Below are 12,791 nucleotides of genomic sequence, written 5' to 3' on the forward strand. Positions count from 1 at the left end.
AAAAAATTTACATCTTTACCAAAGGTGCCAGAAATGTGCCAGGTACTGCATGCTGTAATGGGTGTTACATGTTGTGCCTTCTGTGTTTGTCATTTGTCGAACCAAAATCAGAACAACAGACGTCTGCAAGGATCTGAAGGAATCCATTAAATATTTCACAAGATAAAACAGACTGACCTAACAACAATGTTTGGATAAGATCAGTCCATAATTAATTCAGTTTATAGGAACTGAACTTTGGGAAGTTTATACCAAAGATATGTCGTTTTTCTTTTTTTTTTTACTGAGTTCAGACTCAAATGCCCGAGTCTAGTTTAAATTTACACATTGTAGGGATTGCTTGTGTATGCCTTGTCATCATTTAAAATTTAGACAAGAACAGAAAGAACACTAAACATTGTATTAACGCCTCTTTTCTACCATTTAAGATTTCTTTTCATGGTGCTCTCAGAGGATTTCAAACTTTTTTTTTTCCCTCCCTCTCAGTTTTCGTATATTTATGTAAAAAAGCGACTAAGTTGAATATTTGAACCGACTGCCTATTACAGCTGCTCAAAAAGACAAAGCCTCTAAACTAATTTAACGGCTGTCACCTTTCCAAGGTGGGCGTTAAACATCGTAGGAGCAAAGAGATGAAAGCAGATCTGTAGATGTTTGTGGTCGGAATACATTTTCTTATGTACATTTTGATCGGTATTCCACCAAAAAGAAAAAAAAAGGAGAAAATGTTTTGTGTATATGTAGATTTCAACACTTTGAAAAGCGTCGTTTTATCAACACAGAACCACACCGGGAGGGAGGAGTCCTCCTTCCATGTTGATGGTGGGACACTGGTAACAGAAAAGACTGAGGTTGTCCCATCTAATGGGGAAAAAAAATAAAAAAAAAACGAGATGATCTCACGGTTTCGCAGAGAACAGTAGGTTAGTGAGCCAGGCTGCTGCCGACGATGAGGTCTGCCGTCTCTCTTGTTCGTCTCCCTCTCTATCAGAAAGGAGGAAGTGAGTAGAAGCTACAGAGGTTGGAGAACCCAGGGAGGGGGTTGGGCTCATCCTTTCATCAGCCTCAGTGGGAGAGTCTATAAGCCAGGAGCTCTGGGGCTTGTAGCCCCCACAACCAACAACCTGGGGCTCTACGAGGGGCTCAGGAGAAGCTTGGTTTCCACCCAGGGTTACAGGTCGCATCTGTGGCTGGTAACCACCTGCTGTAGCCCCGCTGCTCATAGAGGGGCCGGTGTGTGGCTGGAAGCCCTCAGAGATACCTGTGTACGTCACATCGGTGTTGGCTGAATCTACGGAAGACAACGAGGAAGCTGAGGAGTCCGGGTAGCGTGGCCTTATGGGGCGCTCATCCACCACTTGGTTGTAGTAACGCAATGACTGCCGCTCATCCACGTCTACGGGCCCGTCTCCAGTTCCCTCCGCATGGTCGTCCACCTCTTCTTCAGGAATGACGACGAGGGCGTCTTTATAAGGATCCCGTTCAGGTTTCTCCAAGATGTGGACAATGCTGTGGGGAAATGGCTTCACGTCCATGGGCTCCTGGAAGGGACACAAATGAAAGATGACTGGGTGCGTTTGCCTAATACGATCCAAAGCTGAGGGATCATTAGTAGATGCAAGCACAGAAGAGCTGGACTGGGTTAAGCTGCTACTGTACCTGTGTCCTGGACCAATCACCAGGCAGCTTGGGCTCAGGTATGTCCGGATAGAACGCCGTTTTAACCCTGTTACAATGAAAGCATCACTTGTTACACTCAGTTAAGGCCATACATTTTAGACAACGTCTTGAGATCCTAAGCGATGTAGATTTGCAAGAACGATACAAAATAAGATCAAAACATTCTTACCATCTTCTTTTCTTGTAGCAAACGAGGGCGACGGTAGCCAGTAGCAGGGTCACGATCCCCATAGAAGTCAAAATCGGCAGAATCAATCCACCTGTTGTTAGGAGCAAAAATATTTGAATTAGGGCAGAGTGCACACTACATTTTGACGAAATCCTGGAAGACGCAAAAATATTGAAAGTGTTATAGGTGGGTTTGATTCATATTATTTGCATACATACCACATGGTTCCAGCCTGATGGAAACAATGCTGTCTGTACCCTCGCCTCCAGACGTGTAGGCTTTGACGACAAATTTGTACGAACCCGCAGGGAGACCTGACACAGTGTATGTCCTCCTGGAAGCGTCCAGCTTTTCTACAAAAATGAAAAGGTAGGAAACAGAAGCGACGAGCGTGTTAGTGAGTGAGATTAACTGGACGCTCTAAAAGCTTCGGTGTTTGTTTGTGAAACAAGATTAGGGCTCCATCTGATAACCTTTTGTACATATGGCAAATTAACAGAGAAGAAAAAGAAACCTACAAGAAGCAACCAAAAACAGAACAGAAAGAAAAAAAGGAAAGAGAAGGAAGGAACAAACAAAGGAACATTTTCCATTTTTGGGGATAAAATTTCACAATGATGTGAGGCCTTTAAAAAAAAGATGAAAAATAAATCTAATTTTCTCTAAATGGTAAATGTAAGGAACAGCCACATTTTCTGCTATCATTTAATTTCCTACTAAATAGGAGCACAAACATCCAGTGGCTTTAACCCCTTCATTAAACCTGGCTAAATTCAGCAGGTGTTTTTTCTAGGAGAGACCCATGAATTTTTGACTAAAAGTTGTTCTGTGCCAGAAAATTAGGAAACAATCGACCCAAAAACGGTTAAAAGAATGTATTCCTTACTTTAAACAAGGCAGAATTGTGACACTTTTTTTATGTTTTAGATCTACTGAATTTTACAGATCAATTTTTAACAAAAATCAGACTACTTTGTGTCGTTAACATATAAGCAAGGCAAAAAATACTCTATCATTATTTTGGGCATACATGCTTAAGATAATAAGTATTTGAACTTGACAACTTTGTGACAAAAAGACACATCTAGACAATCGTGTTGAAAAGTATGTAGTCATGTAGTCTGGATTTTCCATACTTATGTAGACTTGGGGAAAAATATTTAAATGAATCTCCTTTTCTAGACTACATAGTAACACTACTTTCATACATGTTGTAAGATGTAAGATACTTTTCCAAACTTTACAGTGGCAGATGAGCTATTTAAAGAATTTACCAAGAAGTGTGAGCTGGGAGCTGTTACTGATGTAAACATTGTAGCCCAGGAGGAAGCCTCTCCTTTTCTCCAGCGGAACCTCCTCCCAGCTCAGGACAACGTCGCAGTCCAGCTGAGCGATTTTCAGCTCGACCCTGGACGGTGCTGCGGAGGTCACAACAGACGGAGGTGAAGGAAAACTGACAACAGTGAGGCGCACCGCAAAAACGGATCTAATAATAAGTAAAATCCTTGATTTGAGCAGGTAAATAAGATTATCTGCCAATGGAATGAGTATTTTGATCCCTAAAATAAGATAATTAGACATCCTGCACTTGAAATAAGATGATAGAGATGAGTTGTTCCTATTTTAAGTGCAAAAGTCTTATTCTACTGGCAAATCGTCTTATTTACCTGCTCAAATAAAGGACAAATGCACTCATTTTAAGAACATTGTACTTATTTTTAGTTCCGTTTTTGCAGCGCGCTGTGGCTAAGATTCAGAATCCAATGGTCTGGATAAAGCTCAGTACTTACGCAGCTCCTCTTTGTATCCTTGCCAGCGCTGCATGAGCACTGGGAAATCTGACGGGCAGCCGTAGAGGGAAAAGTTGTATCTCACACCAGGCAGGAGGTTGGCTGATGACCCGTAAAAAAAAAAAAAAAAAAAAAAAAAGGATATCAAATTCAACATTATACAATGGCTATACACATTTTACCCTGAATCTACAGCAAAAGTCACAAAGACCTCATTCAAATTTTGCTGGGAAGAGTCTGTGTTTGCAGGCCTGAATGCCGAGCATACCTGACGGAATAGAGACATTAGTGTTCCCAGCATCCAGTCGGATCCAGTCCACAGAGCAGTTAAGGCACAAAGTTTCACACCACTCCACCACATAACTGCATGTACTGCCGGCATTTTGCTGCCAGCTCAAAGAGAAACCACTGCTGTTATGAGCTGCCTGGGCCAAAGCAGGGGGCTCGACATCTGAAAGTGAGAAATACGACTTTTAGCCACAAAGAGAACAAACACGTCTCCGTTTTGGGTTTATGGGTAATTCACTTTATCCCTTCACATCCAGAGTCGACAAAAACACAGAGACTTGTTAGAACCGCTTTCACCCTTTCTCTGCACATACCTCTGAAACGCAACGGCACAATTGCAGGTGGAGACGTTCCCGCCACGTTCTCTGCAACCACGGCTGCACGGACTCTGTTGTCATGGCTGAGCGAAGCCCATCGTGTCAGGTTGACAGGAAAAGAATGATTTTCTGGGGATAAACTCTCGGTCAGTTCAGTTTTCCCAGCGTTCCCAACAGTAACGCTGTACCGTAGGATTTTTCCGTGGCTCTGCAACCGTGTCAGAGGCTATAAGGAACAGGAGCAGAATCAAGAGAAATTATTTTCACAGTGGATTTTAGTTAAAAAGTTAAACTTCTTAATCTACTGTAATTTCCCTCTGGTCTTATTGAAGTATTTTTGATTCTGGTTCTAAAAGAACACTAATGTAGAAAGTTAGGGTAAAGCTTGTATTACCTAAATGTAAACACTAAATTCAAACAACAAAAAGAATGACTTTCAAGAAAAAGACAGAACGTCACCTTCCAAACAATCAGCCCGGTGTTGTCACTGGTCAACCACAGCCACACACTGGGGGCATCTGGAGCTAAAAACAGAAGGAAAAAAAATGTGAACCATTACACTGATTACTAATATTTCTGCCAAAAATAAAGAAATTAAGGCAATTAAACCCTTTACCATAGGGTTTGGTTTTAAAGTGATGGAGTTCGCTCCAGTCTCCCCACTTCCAGAAGTTATTCTGGGCTCCGCAGCGGACTTGAACGCTGTATTTCTCATCAGGGTGAAGATCCGTCAGAAACACAGAACGGAGACCCACACCGAAGAAATCTCTGACCTGCGTGGATTACAAAGCAAAAACTTAGTTTATTACCTAAGCAGAATCATCTAAATTATGTTTTCCATTTACCAGCATAAGCTAGTTAAATATTCCTGAACCAACTTAAACACTGCCATTTGCCAGCACTGGAAGTCACACCGGTGCCTATAACGCCCCTGATTCACGGGCTCCGCTTCGCAGGGCTCTGCTCGCTTTGTGAGTTCTTCAGCGCCTCGAGTGGTCAGGATGACTGGAAAAGCGCTATATAAGTTCAGTCCATTCCAGACCACGCTAAAGAACCTCAGGCCCGAATGGAGCCCAGGTCAGCCGCGTTGAGGACTACGGCCTTTATAAATAGGTTGTGCTCACTACCCCTGTGCCATTGGAGCTATTTAAATAAGCAAAACATGCAAAACCGTTAAGTTTTGGATCTATAAAGAGTTACACATTCATTTTCTGCAAAAAAAAAAAAAAATCTGAATACTTTATTTGTTTAAATAAAATATTGCATTGCTTTATTGCTAAGATGGTTAAAAAAATTGTGCTGTGATTAAAAAAAAAAAAAAAACATCACAACATAATTCCTTTTTATTTTGTTTTGGCCCACGTGAAACAAATTTGGAAACTCCCTGAACCTAATACGATTCTACTTTTTCGGTCACAAAAGCTTTGGGCTAGCTAGAACGCATCATTTGACACATTTTAACAACGTGCAATCTTCCCACTCAAGTGCCCCAAAACAACAATTATTATTGGATTTTAGCCATGAGTCATTTTTTCAGAAGCTTTAACAACTTAAATTGGAATAAAAGTCGCACAGCATTTCTTGGCATCACTCAGACGGCATCTAGATATTTGGGTTATAATGTTCAACATTAATGGAGATTATTTTTTTGAGCATTTCTAATGCACTAAATGGGTTTTCCCGTCAAATGGTTTTCAATTATAAATTTCAGAGAATAACTGAACTCCCCGAAGAACCTTATCAAATATACTTAGAACACAAATATGATGCAGGAGCGCGTAGGAGAGGATTTTGGTATTAATTCCTTAAACAAGAATAATCCAGATTTAGCAGCAGATTTCTAGTGAAGGTTCACCAGTAAACAGTCTTGAACTTTGCAACAGAGTAATGAAACCCGCATTGGTCAGCAAGAACTGAAAAAGTAACAAATAAACCAGCTTATTAATTAAAGATGTAAGTAAATGTAACTTTTTATTCGAACATGATACAAATATAAAAACAAAATAGTGCACAGTAACAAGAAGTGCATAAGAAAGAAGAGAAAATACAGATTTTTGTTTCAGTTAACATATCATGCTCAAAATGGGCAAATATGCAAATATGGACGTTATTTAAGGTTTATTAAGTCCTAAAAAAAAGATTATATAAAGTTTAAGAGTTTTTTTAAGACCCTGGAAAAACCTTTAACTATAACTTACCGTTGTACTGCGGCCGGCTAGTTCTACCTGGCAGACAAGAGCCAGGGAGGAATAGCTACTGTGTGTCCACTCCCAGAACAGAGTGGCATTCCAGGCGTGGGCAACATGACTCAGGTTAAGTGGTGCTACTGGGTACACTGTGTGGGGCAGAGAAACAATACAAGCTGATGAGGACCTAAAGTCTTTGGTGAACACTCAGAATCTATATTTGTCATTTGCATACTCTGATCGTGTCAAATTACAATGAACCAACATGAACTGGGTCAGCTGCAGTGTGTACCAGAAGTACTGGTGATGAGCAAAGGTCGGGCCGCCTACCTCTGTGACTGAGCTCAGCCGAGTCCGTCAGATTGTACTGACCGAGAGGATTAGCAGCCACCAGAGTCCAGTTACCGTCCCACTGAGACAGCGCACACATATTCCTCTCAGAACAGTCCCTACAGACGACACATATCAAGACACAGATATAAAAATTACTTCAAATATTTAATATATAGCACAACAGACATGATTTATACCTATTTTTCATAGTCTGTGGACATTAACAAACAATTATTTACTTGGGTTTTACTAATTGTCCACAAACTGTGAACCAACGCTATACTAAAGTTGCCTTTCGACTGGACAATGTGGCAAAGGGCCTGTTGGCCTTTTTGGCATCTAAACCAACTTGGATTGATTTCAGAATGCATCACACTTAGACTTCTCCAATCTGGGCTTGATTATCCAACACATTTTATGACTCATAGCTTTCTTTTGCTTACAAGTATTCATAAACATAACATCAAAGACAACACTTTGTTTGTTATCTAAACCAAACTCAGTTTAAAAAACCCAGATTCCAGTTAAAAGCCCTGGTCTTAGATGGTCTACAGACCAGAAAAGTAGTGATTTTACCAGCTTTAAATTATTTGAATGAATTCATGAATATTATGGATTCTCTGGCAGGAGTTCAAACACAAAAATGAGCAAAGTTTGGCTAAGATAAGGTGTGATGTGGAAAATCAAGGATAAAGGACATGATTCACATATACATTTATGCAAAAAGCTCGTCTTTTTTTCAGAAATTCAGATTTTGATTAGCTAAAAATGAACCTCAATAAAAGGACACAGGCACATGTTGGCCAGCTTTCAGATGATTCCTCTAAAATGTCTTGATGACAGCTAACCCATCATTAAGCGGAAATGCAAAAGCAAGTTGTTACTTAGCCTAAGTGCTTTACAGTTTTTGTCGTCCTCTTTCTCTGTTGTTTTTGAGGGGTTTTTATCTTGAAAAAATAAATGTTTTTTTGGAGAAAGCCAAATAAAAACAGCCATAAATAGCTCAGAGCTATTATCTCCGATGGTAAGTGACAGAATGAAATCGCTGCCTGGAAATTATCATTCAGTCACGGCAACATCAGTGATAGCCCATTAACATTTCCCACTAAGATACACATATAATAACTACATTTTTCAGTACTACATCATTTTAATTGAGTATGGCCAGGTAAAGTGCATCACATGGACTTACACTATTGTATTGTTTCTCCATTATTGACCTAATAACATACCGTTATAACAATTAGTCATCATGCACTAACATTAATAAACCAATTATTGACTTCTACAAACCTCAAAAACTGACACTAGAGTTAGGATTGTTAACTTTTTCCCTTCAAAATCTTTTCACTGTTGGTTTCAAGAAGGCATTTGTAAATGCTGCATTTAAGTTTTAAAAAATATAAATAAAAGGCGATCCTGATGGCACACAACAGCACAGTTTTATTGCATAATGCAACTTTTGTAGTGAAGAGGTCCATTTCATGGGTCATTTTAATCAAGACTGCATGTATTGACTTGTAGCCAAGAAAACAGATGGTTTATGTATCTATTTATTTTTTATCATCTCTTTCCTTGTCCTTGTGGATCTTGTCACTTCGTTCACTCAACTCAAACCTAGAACATCAGAGCACAAGAAGGCGCCAAAAACCCACAAGTCTCTAAATCTTATCCTGTAGTCTGGATCTGAGTAGAGCACTGTAGTGGTCCACCTCACAATAAATAACAGAAAATATAGCGATGAAATATTAAGTCTGTCCAGAACTAATAGGAGTGGATGATATAATCATGATTTTCAAAACAGTTTTCCCATTTTAGAAAAGTAGTCCTTAAAGAAAAACAGAAAGTATTTACTTATATATTTCCTTGTTTTTCTGTGTCCGTTTCTTCATCACTGGGTCCTCAGTCACCAATTTGATTTCAACATGTTTTCTTTTCGAAAAATAAATTTTACATTTCTCCTACATCTGAATGCAGCACAACCAATGACTTTGTTAGAGATCAGCTAATAATCCCTCTATGGTGAATCGGGCAAAATCTGTCTTTGATACAGGGGACGTGAGTTTGAATCCCAGTTGCATCATGATGGGTGTCTAGTGTCTAGTGCTGCCAGGAAGCTGTGTTGGGTTGGAGGAGAAGCAGACCGCACCAAACTCTCTGAAACTTTTATCCATCAAAGAAGACACGACCCAGTCACAAAGCCTGGCAATAAATGTTTGCATCATGACCTACACCAATTTTTACATAAAGCCTGCAAGACTGCTACTGTGCTTTGTTTGGTTTCAGTCTTTGGTAACTTTTCCCACGTGTGTCCTCTTTGCATTAGTGATCTAATTCTGAAGTAAGGTGAGTAAACTCCAGTAAATCTATAAGAGACAGTGCCATGCGAGGCCAGCAGTAGGCACCAAAAGGAGGAACAGAGGAAAAACTGAAGTCGGCGTTGAGATAAGTAACAGCCACATCTGACCAGTAAAGCCTTTAATTTAAGTTCAATGCCTGACAGTCTGATAATGAAAACAGATTATTCTGGTAGCTTTAAAACTTTACATTAACCTCATTTCTTTATTCTCCCTTTTCCTCCTCCCTCTTAGAATTAACATCTGGTTAAATGTTTGTTGTGTTGTGCATGAATTATGTGGAACTTTGCCACCGACTTAGTTTCTACTTGGCAAATGGTGGATGTTATATCCTGTCGCTGAGTGTGTGCAGCTGTGCTACGCAGCACTTTATGGCCAAGGCAAAATCTGTTTCCAAGTATTTACTTATTGAGAGTGAATGCGTACCTGTTGTTTACGGAGTAGCGGGTTCTTCTCCTGCCGCCCAGGTTAGTGTATCGTCCTTTATCCCAATGGCACACAGCTGAGATCAAGTCTCGAGTCTCACACTTGAACCAGCTGGGTAGAGGTGGATCTGGAAATTAGGAAATCATTAAAAACTGAGATGCTGTGTTACATACACGGCATATACCAAAACATAATGTGAAGGTTTATCATAAAGACACATCTGAACAAAAAGAACAGACATGGGGGGAACTCCAGAAATACTGACACCTCTGGTAAAGATAATTTAAAACAAATCTTTAAATAAATTATTTGTATTGCACTGACAAGCTCCAATAAAAAAATTAAAAAAAAAAAAAAAAAAAAAAAACTTTAAATTGAGAACATTTATGCTGTAGAAAATGGTACAGCACGCATGTTTTCGCCCGAGGTATACGTGACGTATTTCCGCGCTGGTGAGTGGCGGAGATACGTCGGACAGCAAAACTGCCGTGGCTCCAGATAAACCTTTCTATTAGAAAATTTAAGATCTTAAAATTGTATCTTACTCAGTAATGTTTCAACCGTAATTAGAACCAGGTTCAAGTTCGGAAGACAAACAAACTGGTATAATTCTGCCTAGTTTGCCATTTTTTGTTGTTCAGCAAAGACAGAAGTACTTCTCCAGTGTTTTTTTTTAATTGATTGTGTGCCTATATAAACAATATAATCCGATTATTTAATCCCAATACATTCTAATCTGATTGTGAAATTGAGCATGTAAATGTGGCTAATGTCTCTGGATCGTCCAGAGATCTGGGTCTCCTCTCGGAAACGCTCCTCCTCAGCTCACCCCACAGCTTCTACGTAGATATGTTTAACATGTGAGGACTGCGATGGCCATGAAAGTAGACTTTCTGTCAGGTTAACAATTTTGATGTCAAGTGTATGTGATGGACGGTTGTACTGGAACTGATTTTTCGATTGCAATGCAAATTGTAATTGACAATAAAATTTGATTGATTGATTGATTGATTGATATGATCTTTTGCCACTAGATGCGGACACCTCTGTATCCCATATTTCACTTTCAGCGAAACACCAACTGGTTTAGCAAACCTAAGCAAAGATTTACAGGCTCTACTAATGCCACATCGTGCTCTGACCCTTTCAATGACCAGTCAGCTAAGCCTTTACACCATAAGTTGACTTTTTTTTTCATCAGATAATCATTCAAGCTTCAATTAACACGTAAATATCTTACATCCAACAAAGATGGTCGCTCCTGTTATCGGGCCATTTGAATGACAGATAACGTTGCTTCCAGTAATGCGAGTGGCTTCTTGAAAAATGGCTGTGATGGCATAACTTCGCCGACTCAAACGTTTCACTGGCATGTTTGTGTTTTCGTAACGGATGCTTTTAAACTCTTTTCCCTCCTCAACAATGCAACAGAAGGTCGTGTTGGCCCCGGCAGGCACGATTCTGTCCTGCGGAAACATCTGAGCTTCACTGTTGCTGGGAAGATCTTTTCCTGCAAAGAACAAGAGATGAAGAAATTATAATAAAAAGTTAGAAGCCATAAAAAAACTAGACAAGGAAGCAGTGTTAACGCTGTTCTAATAACTGGGGAAAAGTATTATCCATGAAAACATTAAATTTCCCGCTGACCTTCCAGGATCTGAGGTTCACTCCATTCACTTGTTGTTTCTCCTTCTCTTGAGCGGATTTGGACTGACAGTGAAGTACACTCCAGAGGTTCTACAGAAGTCCAGGTCCACTGGTGCCGACCACTATCCTGGTTCACTACGGCAGAGACTGTGTCCTACAAGAAATACACAGAAAACAGAAAGAATAAACAACTTATAAAAGGACCACAACAGAAATGTCAGGCTCTGATTCGGCAGTGAAAAGAAAACATCTTTTCAGTTTCTTTGGCAGCAGGAGAACCTAAGATTATGTCTTTTTCAAGTTTTATTATATTTAGACTTCTCGACTTTGGATTATACTGGCGACCTGTCCAGGGTGTACCCCGCCTCTCGCCCGGTGAACGCTGGAGATAGGCACCAGCAACCCCCGCGACCCCATGAGGGATAAAGCGGTTTGGAAAATGGATGGATGGATGGACTTTGGATTATTTTACAATGAATATAAACTCTTTAATACTTATTTTATTTATCAAAAAAAAAACAGTAAATAAACCAAGTGTCAATCCTTTGACATTAAAATCTAACTGTTTAACGACTATAGGACCCATTTAAGGGCTTAGAGAGGGCTGAGGTAATTATTTATTTATTTCCACATTAACTTACTCAGGCTAGGAGATGATTACATAATATTTCTGCATTTTTAAGACTGCATAGGAACACTATTGTGTGAATAAAAAAACTAAATAAAGCATCCACATTAGTAGTGATGTTGTTGCTAACCACGAACAGTACAAAGCATGAGGGCACATTTTACTAAACACACATTTTTAGGTAAGCTGGTTTAAAAAATAGGTTTTGGTTAATGAATTTGAAGAAAGAAATATACTTACAGAGAAGATGGTTTCTTTAAATTCTGTTGTAAAAATGATGAGGTCAAAGGTTGTGGCCTCTCCTCCCAACCAGGAAATGGAGAGTTGCTGAGTGGGAAAGTTGGGTGAAAGGCTCACTTGCTGGGGTACAGAAAGGACTGGGAAAGGAATAAAATAAGACGTGATTTAAACTTCAAATCAAAGAGTCACTTTGTTCTGAGAGCTGCAGAGAGAAATCTTAGGCAGAATTTAAACCAAGATTTGCTCTTACCTGTTTTAGCCTGAGTGTTTAGAGCTGAGATGCCAAGAAGAACTAAGGCGACCCAGACAGGGCCGCAGTTAGACTTTGAGGTGGGGCTGTTGAGTAAGCGAGGCATAATTGTCCGCTGCCTGTTGATGCTAATGTGACGGATCTCTGCACTATGGTGACAACAAGCTAAACATCCCGAGATGTAAGCGAGAAACAGCGGAGACCTGTGGGAGAGGAAAACAGAAGAGAGACAACAGTTTAATGCGACTCAGCGACATAGAAAACACCCAGGTGGTGCTGAATTATTAAAAGCAAAGCATCCTCACAACATGATGTTGCATCATCATCATCATCATCATCATCATCATCATCATCATCATCATCTCACAAGCAGTTTAATTGAAACCAGTCCAGGATCAAAATAATAATGAATAATTAAGTCAGGGTTTCTTTCCCAGGCTAATGGTGATTTTGAAACATATTTACATGATGATATTTTTG

General features: G+C 39.8%; 1 protein-coding gene across 1 annotated transcript; it reads right to left on the reverse strand.

Annotated features, from left to right (window-relative positions):
* lifra (LIF receptor subunit alpha a) lies at window positions 1-12,510 on the reverse strand. The gene is made up of 17 exons (XM_036143893.1): window positions 12,312-12,510; window positions 12,062-12,198; window positions 11,194-11,347; window positions 10,787-11,056; window positions 9,547-9,673; window positions 6,761-6,879; window positions 6,443-6,579; window positions 4,861-5,017; window positions 4,704-4,768; window positions 4,242-4,470; window positions 3,908-4,090; window positions 3,640-3,741; window positions 3,124-3,267; window positions 2,068-2,202; window positions 1,850-1,940; window positions 1,660-1,726; window positions 1-1,541 (listed from the first exon to the last, which is right to left on the reverse strand). The coding sequence occupies exons 1-17, from the start codon at window positions 12,415-12,417 to the stop codon at window positions 900-902; spliced, it is 2,865 nt and encodes a 954-aa protein (XP_035999786.1). The 5' UTR covers window positions 12,418-12,510; the 3' UTR covers window positions 1-899.
* Window positions 12,511-12,791: the final 281 nt, after the last annotated feature.

This window comes from Fundulus heteroclitus, chromosome 12 (genome assembly GCF_011125445.2).
Source record: "Fundulus heteroclitus isolate FHET01 chromosome 12, MU-UCD_Fhet_4.1, whole genome shotgun sequence".
NCBI classification, from domain to species: Eukaryota; Metazoa; Chordata; class Actinopteri; order Cyprinodontiformes; family Fundulidae; genus Fundulus; species Fundulus heteroclitus.

Coding starts and splice junctions, on each gene's coding strand:
- lifra (XM_036143893.1), bottom strand. CDS start 12,417: ATGCCTCGCTTACTCAACAGCCCCACCTCAAAGTCTAACTGCGGCCCT. Junction 9,674..10,786: donor AGCGACCATCTTTGTTGGAT/GTAAGATATTTA, acceptor CCTAATTTCCAG/ATCCACCTCTACCCAGCTGG. Junction 5,018..6,442: donor TAGCCGGCCGCAGTACAACG/GTAAGTTATAGT, acceptor TAATCCACGCAG/GTCAGAGATTTCTTCGGTGT.